At 38.4% G+C, this 17,316-nt stretch overlaps 1 protein-coding gene across 1 annotated transcript in view; it reads right to left on the reverse strand.

The window, feature by feature from the left end:
* The window catches only part of LOC129243117 (peroxidasin), a 44,734-nt gene extending 40,938 nt beyond the window's left edge, over nt 1-3,796 (reverse strand). The window contains exon 1 of the mRNA XM_054880260.1: nt 3,522-3,796. Coding sequence (XP_054736235.1) covers nt 3,522-3,700 — 179 coding nt within the window. The 5' untranslated portion in view covers nt 3,701-3,796. The remainder of the gene's footprint in view (nt 1-3,521) is intronic.
* Nucleotides 3,797-17,316: the final 13,520 nt, after the last annotated feature.

Raw genomic sequence — 17,316 nt, forward strand, 5'->3', positions numbered from 1 at the left:
AAAGCAGAATTTTAAAAAGCAGACTTTTAAAAAGCAGAATTTTGTTTTTAGAATTTTGTACATACAGAATTTCGACACCAACCCGTTTCAGAATCATACCGACCAGGAGCACTAAATGAAGGTAATACTTACAGATAAGACTACGTTTAATTTCCAATTCGATTGGTTTAGAGTAAGACATGACCGGTATATCTTACATACTAGAGGTATAGAATTTTACTTGCAACTAATTTAAAAGCTAATAACATCTTCCATAGAAGAGTAATATAAACTAACAGTACAGAGCGCCAATGGAGGATTTAAAAGCAGACCTCCGAGATGAAAAATCAATATTTTTTTTATTTTTTGAGCTTTCATTATACTCCAAAAGTGCTCTGGTTATTGGCGCACAAAACTATTAGGTGTTAACACATGGATATGGATTTTGAACACGAAGACCTTTGATGGGTGTATTAAAACTAATCAGAACTGTCAGTAGAACCACTGATTACGTGGTAAACAAACACAAGAGACTGGATTATTATTTTGCTGTCTTCAAACTAATTAACATCTCTCACCCTCAAATTTTATTAGTTAGAGTGCAAAGCGATTGAACTTATGTTGCACCCTCGTAGGCTACTCTTTATATTCTAGTAGCATGGAAATTGTAAATCGGATTCCACATAATAGAGTCATACTCGAGTTTTGAATGAACTTTATATAGACGCAATAAAATATAACGGCTTGAAATTTTCTATTTCAACAAATAGCAATCTGTTCGAACGATAAGATTTTAGCCAAGTCAAAAAACAGATTGGAAACCGATCTATTCGAGTTCATGCAATAAAATTGTGTGTGATACTCTAGCGCGATGGCAAAGTAAGCGACATATCACTGAGCAAGTCACTTTATATCAAAAATATGCTACAGCGTCACAGCATGCAACAATGTAGGGTCACAGCAACGCCATTAGACACAGAGTATCAAGTAACATGTGTCAGCGAAAGATGCGTCGTAGAAGATCTAACGGCATATCAATCAGCGATCGGCCAGTTAATGTGGCAAACTTTAACTTCAAGACCAGATATTTATCATTGGTGAAGGTGGCACTGAGGAGCAAGAACCCACATAGTGAACATGTTGCAGGTGTGAAGCATGTAATGCTTCAGCAGCTAGCAGCTACAATAGATCTGAAGCAGAATTATGGTGCATGCGCCCAGGCGCTTGAAGGAAGGTAGATGCGAACTTTGGCAGTTATATAAGTAATCGCAGACCATACACCGGATATATGTTTTTCTTGGTCGGTGGACCAATTTCGTGGAAGTTCGAGAAACAGGGATCCGTGGCCTTGAGTACCACGGAGGCTGAGTATATGGCAGTGTCATCAACTGCGAAGGAACCATTGCATTTGAGATTGAGATTGGTTGTGTAATTGTCCAATTGTCCTAATGATGACAATCTCAGCAACCAGAGCCTAGCTAAAAATCTAGTATAGCATGCTAGATCAAAGCACATTGACATCAGACAACACTTCGGTTGTTAATAATGGGGATATAGAATTAAAATACGTTTCAACTGAGAATATGATAGCTGATGTACTAGAAATTTTTCGAAAAAAAAAGCATTCTAATTTTATAAAATTATATTGAATTTATATAACCAACTGTAAAATTTTTAAACCTATTCACATTGAGAAAGTGATTTGAACCTGTAGAACAACATTAAGATCCGAATTGGAGAAGAAACTTGGTCAAACACCCAACAAAGGATGCTATATAAAGGATGGTTCAATTTTAAGGGCCGATGTTGAATGTGAACCACACCTAAACGTCAAGTTTCTTTCTGCATTTCATTTGACATTTTTGAATGTCAGACCAACTTAATTTGAACGATGAAAAGATACACAATCGAGCAACGCGTTAAAGTTATTGAAGCTTATTACGCACTTCGTGATTTATTCGGTCAATTTAATCGTCCAAATGTGCGTACAATCGGAAAAATTGTGCAAAAAGTTTGAGCAACCTGGGCCTGTAGGAGATGTGAAAGCACCAGTGCATGCTCGTACAACTCGTACTGCAGAAAATATTGCTGCTGTTCGCGATAGTGTGGTTGAAGAGCCGTCCACATCAACTCCTCGTCGTGCCCAACAATTGCATCTCTCACGCTCGTCTTTAATGAACTTTATGCATTAAGACTTGTATTTACACGCTTGCAAGGTGCAATTGACTCAAGAACTAAAGCCTCTTGACCATTTCAAGCGTCGTCAATGGTCAGAATGGTGACAGGAAATGACAGCAGATGCTTTCCATTTCAATTCAACCGGGCTATTCGGGTCATGTTCTTCGATTTCGATGTAACTGAAATATATTGCTCTCTGGTCAAAATAATGAGGCACGTATTTTTTTTTCGCCTGAAAAAATTTTTTTTCAAGAGTTATCGGCCATTTTTTTTGTCGGTTCAAACTCGTTTTTTTTTTAATTATATAAGAAAAATTTTTTTGAAATGCCCAGAACTTAGTCAAAAATGAACTGATTTTAATAATTCTGGGTTCAAAATGCTCGTAATTACTTACACGAGCAACTTCATGTAGAAACAATTGCATAAAAGTAGTTGAACACTTTTTATTTAGCAAAAAAGAAAAAAATTGAAATTTTTTCGAAATTCAATATTTCAAAAAGTGTATTTTTTTTTTATAACTTTTTCCAAATCAAAAGGACATCTCAAACTTTAATTGAGCTGAATGCCTAGTAGCTAAAATGAGTTGTTTTTGAGTAATGAATTTTTGAGTAAAAAACCTGTTTCGCACTTTTTGTTTTTTGCAAAATAAAAAAAAAATTCAACCTCTTGTTTGCAACTGTTTCTACATGAAATCGCTCGTGTAAGTAATGGCGATCATTTTGAACCCAAAATTATTCAAATCGGTTCAGTTTTGACTAAGTTATGAGCATTTAAAGAAAAAAAAATTTATGAGCAGCTTTTTCATTGCAGAAACACACTCGTGTTTCGTGCCGAAAATAAGTTATTGACAAGTTCTCAATTTTTTCTTCTACAATTTTTCGCTGTCTTTTTGAGAAAAATTTTTTAATGTCTAAATTTTACCGAAAGTTGTCAAATTTTATTTCTGTATTATTTTAAAATTAATTATACTGAAAAAAGTACCGTTGTAGGTACAATCATCACTGGTCGGATTGTGTAAAGTTGTGCTTTTCAAATCCAGTCGGAATGCAGAACTAGCCTATATTTCTTTAATCAATGTACTGTAGGGCATACAACAAAAATTCGGTGAGACCTTTTGTAAATCGTATTTTATAAAAGAAACTTGGGCACAGTGCTTGTTACCTATAATTCGTTATTATTTACTTAGCATATGCATCCTTCAAACTTCGATAACCGACAAAAGATTTGAATAATCTGCAATTCGTATGGTATTTTGTTACATATATTATAACTATGAAAACAAGTATTCTGTCAAAAAATACAGTAATTCTTTGAGTTCTTAATAATAAATATTTTTGTATTGAAAAAAAAATATGTTTACTTACATTAACTGGGTATCGTTGCTTAGGTTTCGTGGGATGTAATCCAAATTTGCGTGTACACAGCGAACAGTACGGGCGAAACAGCTACAATCTATGGGGCAACTGTTCGTGTCTATCGTGTTAGTAGAAATTGTGCCATAGATGCAGATCAATGGAATAATTAATAAATACGTCTGACGCATTTTGAAAACTGCTAGCAGCACATGAAAGAAAGTTATAATTATGAAGCAATTCAAATCCGATTAGTTCTTCAAGCGAACGCGTCCGACACTTAAGACGTTCTTGATTAAACTGTGTAAGTAAAACGTGCATTAATGTTTTTTATATGTAAAAAGTTGACACATTTGAAACATATTTATACCCACAAGTATAGCTATATGTGCATTATTAGTTATGTATATACGAGGTGTGTTCAAAAAATAAAGTGGTGGTTTCAAATATCACGGAGTACATACCTTCGGCTTCCGATTATTATTATTTTTTTATTGCTACACTCGTCTAGCAGATATATTCACAGTTTCAGCAATATAGCATGTTTAGTTTATTTCTGAGAGGCATAAATAAAGCAAGTTTTGCGTGTTCGGCGATTTTCTGCTACCGACTCTTAGCTCTCCTGGACTCTTCCATTGGGACGATTGAGCTTTGGTTTCGATGTCATAACCACATACCCTTGATTCGTACCAGTTATGACTATTTTAAACAAATGTGGATCACCGTTGACGCCATTCAGCGAATTCTGAGCGATGCCTATGTGATGTTGTTTTGGTCACAATTCAGCAATTTTGAAACGAAGTTCGCTGCCACATGTTTCATGCACAAAATTTCCGAAAGCGAGCGTCGGTATTCACATCTTCTCGACCTTCTGTGAAAAGCTATTACCACTTGTAAAAATTTTTTTAACTCAGAGTTCTCTCACCATATGCCACTATCAACATTTCAAGTGTTTTTGAGCTCTTAATTCCATTTTTTACACAAAATGTGATGCAACTTCTTTGATCCATTTTTTTTGATAGCAGTAAATCGCCGAACACGCAAAACACTTGTCTTTATTTATGCCACAAACAAACTAAACTTGCTATATTGCTGAAACCGTGAACATCGAAAGTCGAATGTACGTAGCCCACGAAATTTGAAACCGTCACCTTATTTTTTGAACACACCTCGTATGTGTGTGCGATACGCAGTGTATTTCATGAGGAACATACAATTTAGTACGTTTTGATAAAGAATGGTCATGTGAATGCATATTTTTTGCTTAATTTTACGATAACGTGGAATAAAGCTTGTAGTTTCATTTGTGTAGTATGTTTGAATGAATGCATATTGGGCTAGTTATAAACATAGTTTCAACCACCGAGCTAACAAGTATATGTTTAATTAATTTATTTAATTAAAACGACGAAGACTTTTATGAATAATATTCATTAAATAATAAACAAACTAAATCCTTTAGTCATTATATCATCATATTTTAGTACAGAAGCTTTGATCCAGAATGTTTTAAACCGAGACCAAAAGTAAGAAAAGCTTAGGAGGACTATCTACTTTGAGTTTAAAATTTGTACTTACTACTATAAAATATTTGATAGACATTTTGTTTTATACTTCCGGTAAATTGTATCCCACCATAAACATTCCAGCATACATATGTACATATGAAGTAGGTGCTTTGATATGTATTCTAGAGATTGGAAGCATATTTTGGGTACATACAATAATATTGTAGCCTGAACTTAGTCTAATTTTTGTTTTCAGTTTTTTGAGAGGCCGACATTTTTGAATAGGAACTTGGCCCATATATACATAAATGTTATAAATGTATTTGATGTCATTTCTTTCCGTCTTAATGAGATTTTTTATTCGCTTTTCGATTTTCTTAAAATTACATTTGTTTGTAAAATATTGAATTATACCAGTTTTACGTATAATTGCTTTATATAACCGCACATCAGAGCACTTTACGAGAACTCCGAACTGGCAGCTCTCCACAACGGCAACATCAGCGACCCATTCACCACCAAGGCAGGCGTAAGGCAAGGATGTCCCTGTCGCCCTTTCTCTTCGCCATCGTAGGGAGTTTCACCAAACATCTTGAGGACCTCGAATTCGCCGTTGACATCTGCCTCCTCTCTTCCAAACTCACTAAAATGTAAGGGAAGGCGGACAGATTAGTCACGCTGGCACACACTGTCGGACTGAAAGTCAACATCGCCAAGACCACGGCTATGAGAGTCAACCACAATAAAGCAAGGCCTATAATGGTTGACGGGTGTCCGGTGGAATTTGTCGAAAGCTTCTGCTATCTCGGCTGCGCCATCACGGCAAACGGCGGAGCAGATACATTTTTCAACAAAGCAAGGGCGGTGTTCGGGCGAATGCATACAGTATGTGGGAGTTAGCAAATATCCAGGCGGACTAAACTGCGATTATTCAACTCCTGCCGAAAGTCTTTATTGTTGTACGGAAGTGAAACACAGCTGGCCTCCAACACCATTACACAGAGGCTAAAACCTTTCTGGCCTAACACCATCTGTAACGCCGTGTTGTGGAGATCAATCAAATATGGCAAATCAAACGCAGAAAGGGGCAATGAATAGGTCACACTCTTAGAAAACAAACACCCAGAACCGTGTACGAAGGAAGAGTCTTGCCAAGGTCCTATGCTCCCGAGCGGAGTGAACAAGGATATAAAAAAGCGCCAAATTTGTAACCATTGGGTTATATATGTACATACTAATATTCTGAAAAACGGGTCTTAGCTTGCCTAATACGCAATATTTATATAGTAGAGTAATATATTTATGTATGTATGTCAAATGAAATTAGTCAATAGTGAAATATTTGTGTGGGAAGATTTAATTTTCATATTGACCGCAGCATTGCGCAAGCAGAACGTGAAAACAGTATCCAAGCGGGAAGATGGAGAGATAAAGAATTACGAAAATCAAAAACGTGCATATAGACACACACAAGTATGTATGTACCAACTTAATTCTTGCTTGGTTTGCTTTGTCTGTAAAGTCTGAGAAATTATCATTTTAGTGTTCGTTAAGTCGCACCTAGTTTAGGATCTGATAGGTAAAATGTCGCCTTTTTTTGTTTAGCGAATGGAATTTCCGGTGCAGTTTAAATTTTAAAAATTTAGACTTGTCTGAAGTTTTCCTTTATTTGTGCCCCAAAACCTAGGTAGGTAGGTAAGATGGCAAGAGTACCCCAGGTACACTTCAAGTAGCACTTACGTGCCGTTTTGATACCATAATGTGGACCACTACCTGTGAAAAGATTAAGAGAAAAACCGTCTACAGCCATCCAGTGCTGTTGATGTAGTGGAGGAGAGATCTAGGCTGGAGAATTTCTTCAAGTCATCCCCAAAGGGCACGCTTAGGAATCTCAAACGCCTAGCCGCCAGAGCCGGACATTTGCAGAGAAAGTGTTCCACAGTCTCTTTTTCTGCAGGATCCCTACAGCTTCTGCAATAGGGATTGTACGGAATTCCAAGCTTCTCCGCATGAGTACCGATCGCGCAGTGACCAGTGAACACCGAAATGAGTTTGGAAATTGAATGGCAGGGGATTCCCATTACCTTAAGCGTTCTGTTTCTATCGTATTGCGGCCATAGTGTTTTCGAAATAGCACGCGGTGAGGCAGATCTCCATCTGTCTTGCCTTTTTTTAGAAAGAAATTGTGTAGTTTTCCTTTAACGACGGCCAAGGGGGCACCGATATCTGAGAAGGGGACAGCTGGAACCGGTTCTGCCGACCCCTTCCTGGCAAGCTGATTGGCAATCTCATTTCCCTCTATATTCCTGTGCCTAGGAACCCATATAAGGGAAATGTTTCCTGCACGTTCGAGACGTTTGAGTTCCTCCTTACCGGAGTTCATCAGGAGAGAGCTGCAATACGGCGACGACAGGCCCTTGATCGCAGCTTGACTATCGGAATAAATATTAATGTCTCACTCCCAACAGCGATCCCGAAGCATTTTATATATATACTCGTGTATTTAACATTTCTTGACACTTACAACGACAAATATTTTCTCAGTTGTAGATAACCGTTAATTTCCAACTGTTTCGTTTGACATTGGATCACATTTGTTATGAATATGAATAGGAAACGAGAGTAAAAATGAGGAAATGTAGTCTCGATTCGGCGTTGTCATTGCGATGCTGCTACCAATAGTTTCTTCTGTGCCAGTGGACCGTGAAGCCGTGCTTCTGCCAATCGAAACGCAACTGCTCTTTTCGTTATTGGCTTTTCTAGGTGGACAAAAATGTTTCGATGGATCCTATCCTGGGATCCTATTTTGACAATCCAAAGATAATCCTTTCAATCTGACTAGTAGTCTTTCGCGCTTTATTTTGTCTGGGAAGGTTTTTTACTGTTTTATACTTATGAAAATTTTTCAAAGCACTAAAAAATACCGTTTTTTAAAGTTTAATTGTGTTGGAATAGTACTGTAAGATAATCCGTTCTTTTGCAACTCTCTGATTGCTTTTCGAAGAGCTAGGGTGCAACTAAAGTAATACGCAACATTCTTAAGTATTTTTTAACGGCTGTATATTAAGATTGGTTAGCGATTTGAGAAACCCTTACGCATTAAGGCGCCGTTAGTTCAAAAATATGCTTCAAAACACTAGTTCAAAAATATTCGTAAATAAAAAAGAATGTTCATATTCATTAAAAGTTTTGGTGATGCCTTTTAAATCGGACGGAAATTATAGTATTGTGTCATGATTCAATCATTAAAGGTTAACCTTCTTGTTCGCACGTGCTAACATCCCGCTTCGAGTACAACCTCTTCAAAGTGATAAACATTATTTATAAAATATCTTAAAATTTACTTAGCGAAAAAGACATTTTAACGTGCTGAACATCACTCAGTATTATTGTTAAAAAAAAGTAAATAAACAATATATAAAAAAAAGAGGTTGTCTTTAAAGTCGGTTTACTGACGATAGTTTAACGTGACAACGTCATAAGAAAATACTGATGGAATAGTTGCATTTTTCAAAAGAAAATTTTAATTTTATTTGTTTGATAGATATTTTGTATGGATATAGAGAAGGAGGTAAATGGAATCGCAATGGAATTGATCAAGTTACATTTACACAAACGTGAAAAATGACGAAACATTTATCAAATTCATGAAAGATATGTTCACTTCCGATTTTGCGTCAGACGTTAATAAGTCAACAACACTAAGAGGCATCATCATCGATTTCATCATCGTCCTATTCTCAACAGAGAAATGGTTCATTACCATGCACACAGGAAGAAGGCATATGCAAATACAAATATGTGAATTTATATATAATACATATGCGCATATACATACTTGTTAGCATAACATACTATACAAATCTACACGCTAACCAAACAAACAAACAAAATCGCAGCGCGTGCAGACCTAAGTATCAAATACTACCATATTGATCGCGCATTCGCAAAAACTGCTGACGATACGTCTGGACATAAGACACCCTTACGCAAAGCTAACGTATTGCAGCTAAAAGTGCAATTGCCACATTCTGAAATATTCGGTCACGTTAAAGTAAACAACTCCACCTGTGGGAACGGCAAAGGCATCAGAGTATCGAGCGGCAGCGGCTACATTTAGATATAAGCAGGGTAGAAATAATTAAAAAGTTCAGTTTGTTAATAGCAACTCAATAAAGGAGCATAGCTCCCCAAAAAATTATATTTTTTTACTCTTTCCCAGAGTAAAGAGTTTAACTTACATACATACATATATATGCTCACTCAAGTAGGAAAGAGCCAGATGTCGAACGTTGCCGAACGCGGGGGCTGATTGCGCTCTTTGTCGTTCGTTCCGCGTTCTGCTTGCAGATCAAGCAAGGTAACGCCGCATGAGCAAGATAACGACGCATGAGCAAGAAAACGACGCATGAGCAAGAAAACGACGCATGAGCAAGATAACGCTTCATTTTTTGGTGCGTGCAGCTGGCTGCATCGAATTATAAGACGTTATCACGTCAATAAAAAACGAAATAGACAAAATTAAAACAAGCAAAATTAATATGCCAGCGGAGCGCACTCCACCGCGCGAGAGAACTACAACGCTAACTACTGCACGAACAACGAAAACAAATCCGTGCTCCACTTTGAGAGTTTACATTTAGAAACAAGAGGAACCATGGCAAAAAGAAGAGGACCAACAATATCGCTATCGTGATGAGATCCCTACAAAACACCTACTTAACAGTTAATCAATGTCAAATCGAGACGGTTCGTGCACTATATCTAGTAAGGAATCTGTGGATCTTTTATTAGATACTTACTCTCCTGGTGGTTCAGACATCCCAGCTGAATCTGTTACCCCAGTGTTGTATCATAACGAAGAGTACAACAATGAACATTATAATAGACCCTTTAACGACATTGTTTCTAAAGCTAAGATTCGATGGGCGATTAATAATTTCAGACCTCTTCGTCGTATCCTCAGGCTGTCATATATTCCTGATAAGTGGAGAGAAATCAATGTGGTTTTTATTCTCAAAGCAGGGGATATTTCGCAATTCCTTCTGAAAGACTTTAGACCAATCAATTTATCATCGTTATTTCAACTGTTACTCACTTGTGGGTATTATTGAGAAATCTTTCTCGGTTAAAAAATATTTTTTAGCAACCTTCCTAAACATTGAAGGTGCGTTTAATAATATCTTTTAATAATATAATTTGTGCGGTGGGAGTTCATGTGTCAATTAGACTATTATTACGTAACCTACTACAATAATTAGCGGAAAATAATTTCCAAATTACGAACTTCTTGCACAGCTCGTACAGTGTTCAAAAGAACTCTCCAAGGAGGTGTTATTTCTACCCTTGTGTAGTACCTGGCCGTTAACGATCTGCTTTTGATACTCGATGGTCGGGGCTTTTAAGTAATTGCTTACGCAGATGGCATAGTTTTTATCACATGCGGCAAATATCTTTCAACTACATATGTTTTTTACTGCTCTTAAGCTTTTCTGTTTGTTTGTTTGTCGATTGAGATTCACGTTTTCTCTTTTGTGTAAGCTGCTTTTTAAATTATCTGCATGTAGTACTTGCGTGTTTGTTGCCAGTGATACAATCTTGGAGGTGATCGCTGTTGTGGTAGTATACACGGTTTTTGTTGTGGCTGTTGATATTGCGGTAATTATATATTGTCTTCGTGTTGTTATTGTCGTTGTAGTCTTTTTAGTGGATGTCTCATCAAAGTTGGAACACAATTATAATTTTTTGTTTTTGGTGGTAAGAAAGATGCAATTGGAGTGAATGGAGTAGTACACTGAGGGGTCCAAGGCAGCGTAGCTGCGGGAATTACAGGCGATGCGACATAATTTGTTTGTTGGTTGTTATAAACTACTGCAGTAATTGGCCAGAAGTGTGCGCTCTACCACAGCAAGAGACCAAAGGTTTTTGTACAGGATTGGGTGACTAGGTTTGAGTACCAAATTGAGTTGCATTCATATCAAGGAAGCAATTTCGACTCCGCAGTGTTTAAAGAGATGTGTTGCTTGTTAGGAATTAAGAAAAGTAATTGGAGAGTCTCAACGATATTGTGGCAAGCAAATCTAAATCTAAAAGGTAGTCATTAAGTAGTTCTTTACAATCCACAAAGGATGAAAGGGATTTCTCCAAAACTGCGTCGTGGAAAGGTTCATATAGGGAGCTTAATATATTTAACGATGTAGTTTGTCATTACGGTAGTTTGTCATCAAAACTAGACAGGAGAAAATCAAAGTAGATCACCTGGAGAGATCGGCCCCATTTCGATCGAAGGATTTGATGTATAATCGAGACGATAAGACTTGAGCGGCGGGCAGTGTTGTGAACGGAAAACATTACGAACCGACTGGGAACAATAGCGAGCTAATGAGATGCTAAAACAAAACAACAAATTCGTCTTAATGGCGACAGCAGATGGCGGGACAGACCTCATCAGAAGATACGAGCTGCCAGATCTCGAAATTACAATTGTTAATAAACACATATACTTTATATAAGCACAGGTGCATGTGCATAGGCGACTCAGTCGTTAGTTAAACATGTAAGCTAGTAAACAAAAAGTAATATAGTCATTCACTAAAGCAAGCAAATTTGTGACTTTTATTTGACAATGTACTGATCGATCTAATGAGAGATTTATTTTAATTTTAACGTAACAAATTCTTAACAATATGTTAAAGGAATAGTGGCCAAATCTACTTCTAAGGTTAAAGCAGCAGGTATCCTAAAAGAAAACACGCACGGTGATGTATCAGTTACTATCTATGGAACACTTGCAAGACGCATCGAAAACAGGCTATCTGGTTCACATTTGAACAAAGACTATAAAGTACGAATAACCGACAGAAGGGATTGTCACACCAGAGTCATATAAGATGATGGTGGTCACCATATTTATTCTAACGGCTCAAAGATGAACAAAGGCGTTAGATCAAGAGTGTACTCGAATCAATTATCCTTAAATTACTTATTTCGACTCCCAGACCGGTATAGCGTCTTCCAAGCTAAGATCTATGCTATAGACAAAACAGGAAAAAGGATGGAACTAATAAACTTACCTTCAGCATACCTTACCATTTTTGTTGATAGTAAAGCAGTGATCAAGGCACAGCCTCAGCGTGCATCCATTCGATGCGATCAAGAATGCAGCAGATCGCTTTCGCTCATCCAACCACACAACACCACACTTTGTTGGATCCATGACCACTCGGGAGTGGAGGGAAATGGAAGACTACATGAGTGTGCAAGGAAAGGCTTTGAGCTTGACCTTCAGCAAGTGATAAAGGACATAAGCCTTCCTCTATACGAACTGTACACTGCAATCGGCTTCAGCATAATCTCTGACCCCTAACTGCATGTTTTCCAAAGTGCTCTGGCCAAATTGAATTTTAAAAGAACAAAATGTCTGCTTGGATTCAGCATATTTTTTATTTATTTTTTTTTTTGTTTTCATTTCCCACATTAATCATACATCTGTCATAGTGACATCTAGTACATTTTTTAATAATTAGTTAGGAAAATTATTAACTATATTTCACTATGGCCAGTGCCAACACCAATACAGCGATTACATTTTAGGAAAACAATTTCATTTCATATAGAACAGTTATTTTAGCATACGAGAATTAATATTTAATTTAGTAGGTCAATTTGTCGGTTTCTTTTCAGACGTCGTAAAGTTCTTCTTTCAAGTTGTGAGAGTGTATAGTCGGAAGTAGGTTTATAGGTCGATATGAAGTTAAAGCTGTTGGGTTTTTACCCGGTTTTGGTAGCGCAATGATTTCTGCGACTTTCCATACTTTTGGGAAGCGAAACATTGCATTAAATACGTTTCTAAGGAATAGGTAAGCCTCAATTAGTATGTACCTCCGTAAGTGCTTTGCCTGTCAGCATATCATATCCGGGTGCTTTTTTATGTTTAATTCCAGTTTTGATGCATAATATCACTTCTTGTGTGCTTCTTTTTCTTATTTTTGTGATGGTATCAGTGTTAACATTACTAATCGTGTCAATTTGTTTATGTTCATCGTTCGACAGGACATTATCAAAATAATTTCCCAATGTCGCTGCTTTTTCATCATTTGTAAAAGCCCATGTGTTGTCATCTTTTCTTAGTGGGGGCTGATGCTTTATCTGGTTTTTAAGTTTTTTTGTACATTTCCACAAGGAATAATTTGTGTGATGTGTAGGAGTAAAATTTTTTAGATATTTTTCAATTTCCTTATTTTTTATGTCACATAAACAAGCCTTCAAATTTTTTGTAGCTAAGTTTAACCTCTGTTTGTCTGCAGAAGATCTGGTTATTTGCCATCCCTTTCTCAATTTTCTTTTTTCCTTGATTTCCTTCTTAATAGAAATGTCATCGGCTTGGCGATTATTTTTTTGAATACCTGGAAAATTTGCAAAATGTCTCACTGGAAGGACTAGTCACCTTCTTAAAAAGATCTAAGTAGTTTGAGCAGCTTAGTTAGGGGATGAAAATGAAATGCTAGTATCATAATGGGCCTTAGGGTCACCGAGAGCCTTGTCTTAGACAAGCAAATGGCTAACCAAACCTATACCCCTCTGTCCTGGGACCCAAATTTGCCGGAAGCGATTGTGCGTTCCTAATAAATTCAGTTTCTAAATACCCTCACATGATAATAATGCCTTGAGTGCCTGCTGACTGTCTTTCAGATTCCTGTCTAAATTGTTTTCTGTTATTAGACAGCTGCCACAAACCTCCGTTCGGAAAACTATCCATCAGCGCAGAACGCTTGACTTTGGAGCCATATATTCCAACGCCTATGCCTTTTGGTGTATTCGAGCCATATATGTACCAGTACCGGCTACACTCTATAATATTCCTTTCAATACTGATGTATCACAGTTTATCTTATCGTCAAGTTCAATTTTGAACTTTTTTCTTAAATTTCATAACTTTAGTAATATCATCCAAGAATAGCTGGACACCTCCATTGTAGCTAGCCAGGTTCACATCGCCTCCGTTTTGGACGAGTTTACATCCAGAACCAGCACAGTACACCATCTCTTCGTCAGGTTTGGTGCACTATGTCGCAAAGAGTGTTCTCGAACTTGCCTCTTGCTAGAATTACAACGTCTTCCGCCTACCCTTGACAGCGGATACCGTTGTTTGTCAGCAAATGAAGCTAGCCTCTACTCTCTATTTGTTTGTAGTTGGATACTACTGTCCGCATAGTGCGCATACCCCCGTGTGAGAGGCGTTGTGAAAAGCTCCTTCGATATCAAGGGAGGCACAGAGAACTGATTCCTCCCAGTAAAAAGCACTCTGAATCTCTGTATATAGCTGATTTAGCGTAATGTCTGTAGACCTTCATCATCAATAATATTCGCCATTGCTTTCAATACAAATGAGGTGAGTTGAATCAGTCTGAAGGACTTAGCTAATGAGTAGTCCTTTTTTTTATTTTTGGCCGCCGTAGCCGAATGGGTTGGTGCGTGATAACCATTCGGAATTCACAGAGAGGTCGTTGGTTCGAATCTCGGTGAAAGCAAAATTAATACCAACATTTTTCTAATTGCGGTCGCCCCTCGGCAGGCAATGGCAAACCTCCGAGTGTATTTCTGCCATGAAAAAGCTCCTCATAAAAATATCTGCCGTTCGGAGTCGGCTTGAAACTGTAGGTTCCTCCATTTGTGGAACAACATCAAGACGCACACCACAAATAGGAGGAGGAGCTCGGCCAAACACCTAACAGAAGTGTACGCGCCAATTATTTATTTATTTTATGAAAACCACTAGTACTCTTCTTCACACTGTTGGTATGTATACCAGCGAAAAGCCGTCTCGCATTATTCCAATGAGATGTGGTATAACTAACTCGGCGCCATACTAGAGTACAGCCGCGCGGATTCCATTAGTCTCAGGGTCTTGTACGAATAAAAGGAGCTAACCGCCCATCGTATACATTGCTGGGTAAACAACAGTTTAGCCACTTTCTAGTCCGATTGGGTCGGTCTTGAAAACACCGTACACGACTTCGGAGTTTGGGTCTCCTTAGACATAGCTTTGCGGAGCCTAACTGCAATTGGGGCTGAGGTGACTTCCTCACGGAATTTTCTACAGCTACCCGTTTTGCTTTTCTAATTTCCTTAGCATCCGGTGCGTTTGTCTTCATTAAGTTTCCTTCGCACCGCCTTCGGCGAATCGCTGAGAATTTATTCGACCACCACGACGAACTGGCTTTGTCTTTTGGTTTGGTCTCGGAACAACTACACGTAAAGGCAACAGTACCTATGGTAGATAGATTTATACCTAGCAGACACCTAAACGCGTCCCAGTCAGTTTTCCTCAAGCTCTTCCTCGGATTCCCTTGTCCGTGTACGAGTATACCCAATATTCAGTATATAATACATATATAAACCATCATTAATAATAAATTCCAATAAAAACTCACCTATCTTGTTAGAGCTGCTATTTCCCCATGTCTTGCTGCTATTTCCCCATGTTTTAAGCATTGACAGCACATCTAATTAAGAGTTGTAGCCTTCTTTTGCTGCTGTAGTTAACCAGGCTCTGTACCTCGTGTGAAGAACGCTGTTGTTACCTTATGCAAAGTTTGCCGATGCCACTACTTGGGCACCACGCCTGTAAACCACTCCGCGGTATTCTCGTCCTTGCAGTCTACAAGTAGAAAACCCGTCTTAAAATAAACCCCGCAAAAGGCTAGCGGGTGAGGCCACCCTTTGAAAATCTCATCCATTATGGCGCTTAGGGCACAGTAAGATCTTCTTGGCCTAGGGTCTCCACAGGATAGTTCTTGTGAAGCACTGCCAAACGAATGCCTTTGACAGCGTCCGAATAGGTTTGTAACCCCTTTTTACTGGAGATGGCACCCGCTGTCTCAGCTGGAGTACCTCCGATCGGTTACCAGTCCGATCAGAATCAGATCTTGTGCTTGGCAGGAACGGCGGTGGTGATTGCTGATTAGAACCGCTAGATCGATACCTAACGCGTCCTCTAGCAGCTGTTGCTGCTCTACGAGGATCTTCTCGCTTTTTACAGCTTTGAGGACTGATTCGCGAACATGTTCTTCAAACGGGGACACTTCCGCCTTTGACAGCCCCGCGATATGATTTTTGCCAAATTTTTAGGAGCGCCTTTATACAACAGCCGAATTAACTTCCTCGCTGCAAATCACCCAATGGGCGGTGACGCGTAACACCTTGGATTAGGAGATGGCAGCTCTTGGTCATCGTTCTCACGCCGTACCATACTTCAGGGTGAGCCATCGCCCAAATGACAATACCCATTGCCTGGATCGAGTTTAAGATCACGGTGCCTGCCGCAGCAGGAGGGGAACACAGTTTAAGCATCCAGAAAGACAAATTGCACAATGGATCGGAAACTACGACTTCGAGGTTTAGCATCGTAAAAGAGAACACGGAAATGCTGATGCACTACCTCGGCGACCTTGTGCTATAGAGTGTAAGCATTGAGAAAAGTCTATAGATCCGAGAGAATAATGCTCACCTGCAAAGATCATGAATCTCAAGCTGAAATTAGGATAGAAAGTTATGTGGCTAGAAGCATGTTGGGTGCAATGGAATAGCCTTAAAATAGTTGATAGAGTTCTACATCGCGTATGGTAAAGCTAAGACGGAAATCATTCCCATAATCTAATCATAGTTCCATAATTATATCCGAATTAGAGAAATTCCACAATGGGAAGAAAGCAGAGGCTTACTGGGTAAGTTGCAGAGAATCAGTTACCGAATGTATTCGAAATTGGGTATTGTGTTTGACAACAAAAGATCCAAAGAAGGGAAGTCGTGGAACATTACTGCAATAGAACGTGGGTTCAACATTTGAGCGATTGGACATGGATGCGTCGGGTCCGTTACTAACTAGTGACTCCGGCAATATATATGTATGTATGTGCTCGTTGTTTTGGATTATTTCAGTAAGTGGTCAGAAGAGAGCTGTGTTGCTTGTTGGGAATTAAGAAAACACGTACAACACCCTTGCAGCAGCAATCGCATGGAATAGTTGAAAGATTCAACCGCATTCTGGAGGAGCACCTCTAAAAGGTAATTGGAAAGTGCCAACGTATTTAAGCAAACAGAACAGATGTTCTTGTTGGCTTATCAGTCTGTTATACGAGAAATTACGGTTCATTCATCCTCAATGACCATCTTTGGAACCGATTTAAAGCTTTCGGGTGGTTTCGCATTCAGGAGGGGTGTCTCTCCTGCAATGCCCAAAGTCATTGGGAAACAGACATAGATAAATTATTGTGAGCAACTATATACATATATGTATG

The sequence above is a fragment of the Anastrepha obliqua genome, chromosome 3 (genome assembly GCF_027943255.1).
Source record: "Anastrepha obliqua isolate idAnaObli1 chromosome 3, idAnaObli1_1.0, whole genome shotgun sequence".
NCBI classification, from domain to species: Eukaryota; Metazoa; Arthropoda; class Insecta; order Diptera; family Tephritidae; genus Anastrepha; species Anastrepha obliqua.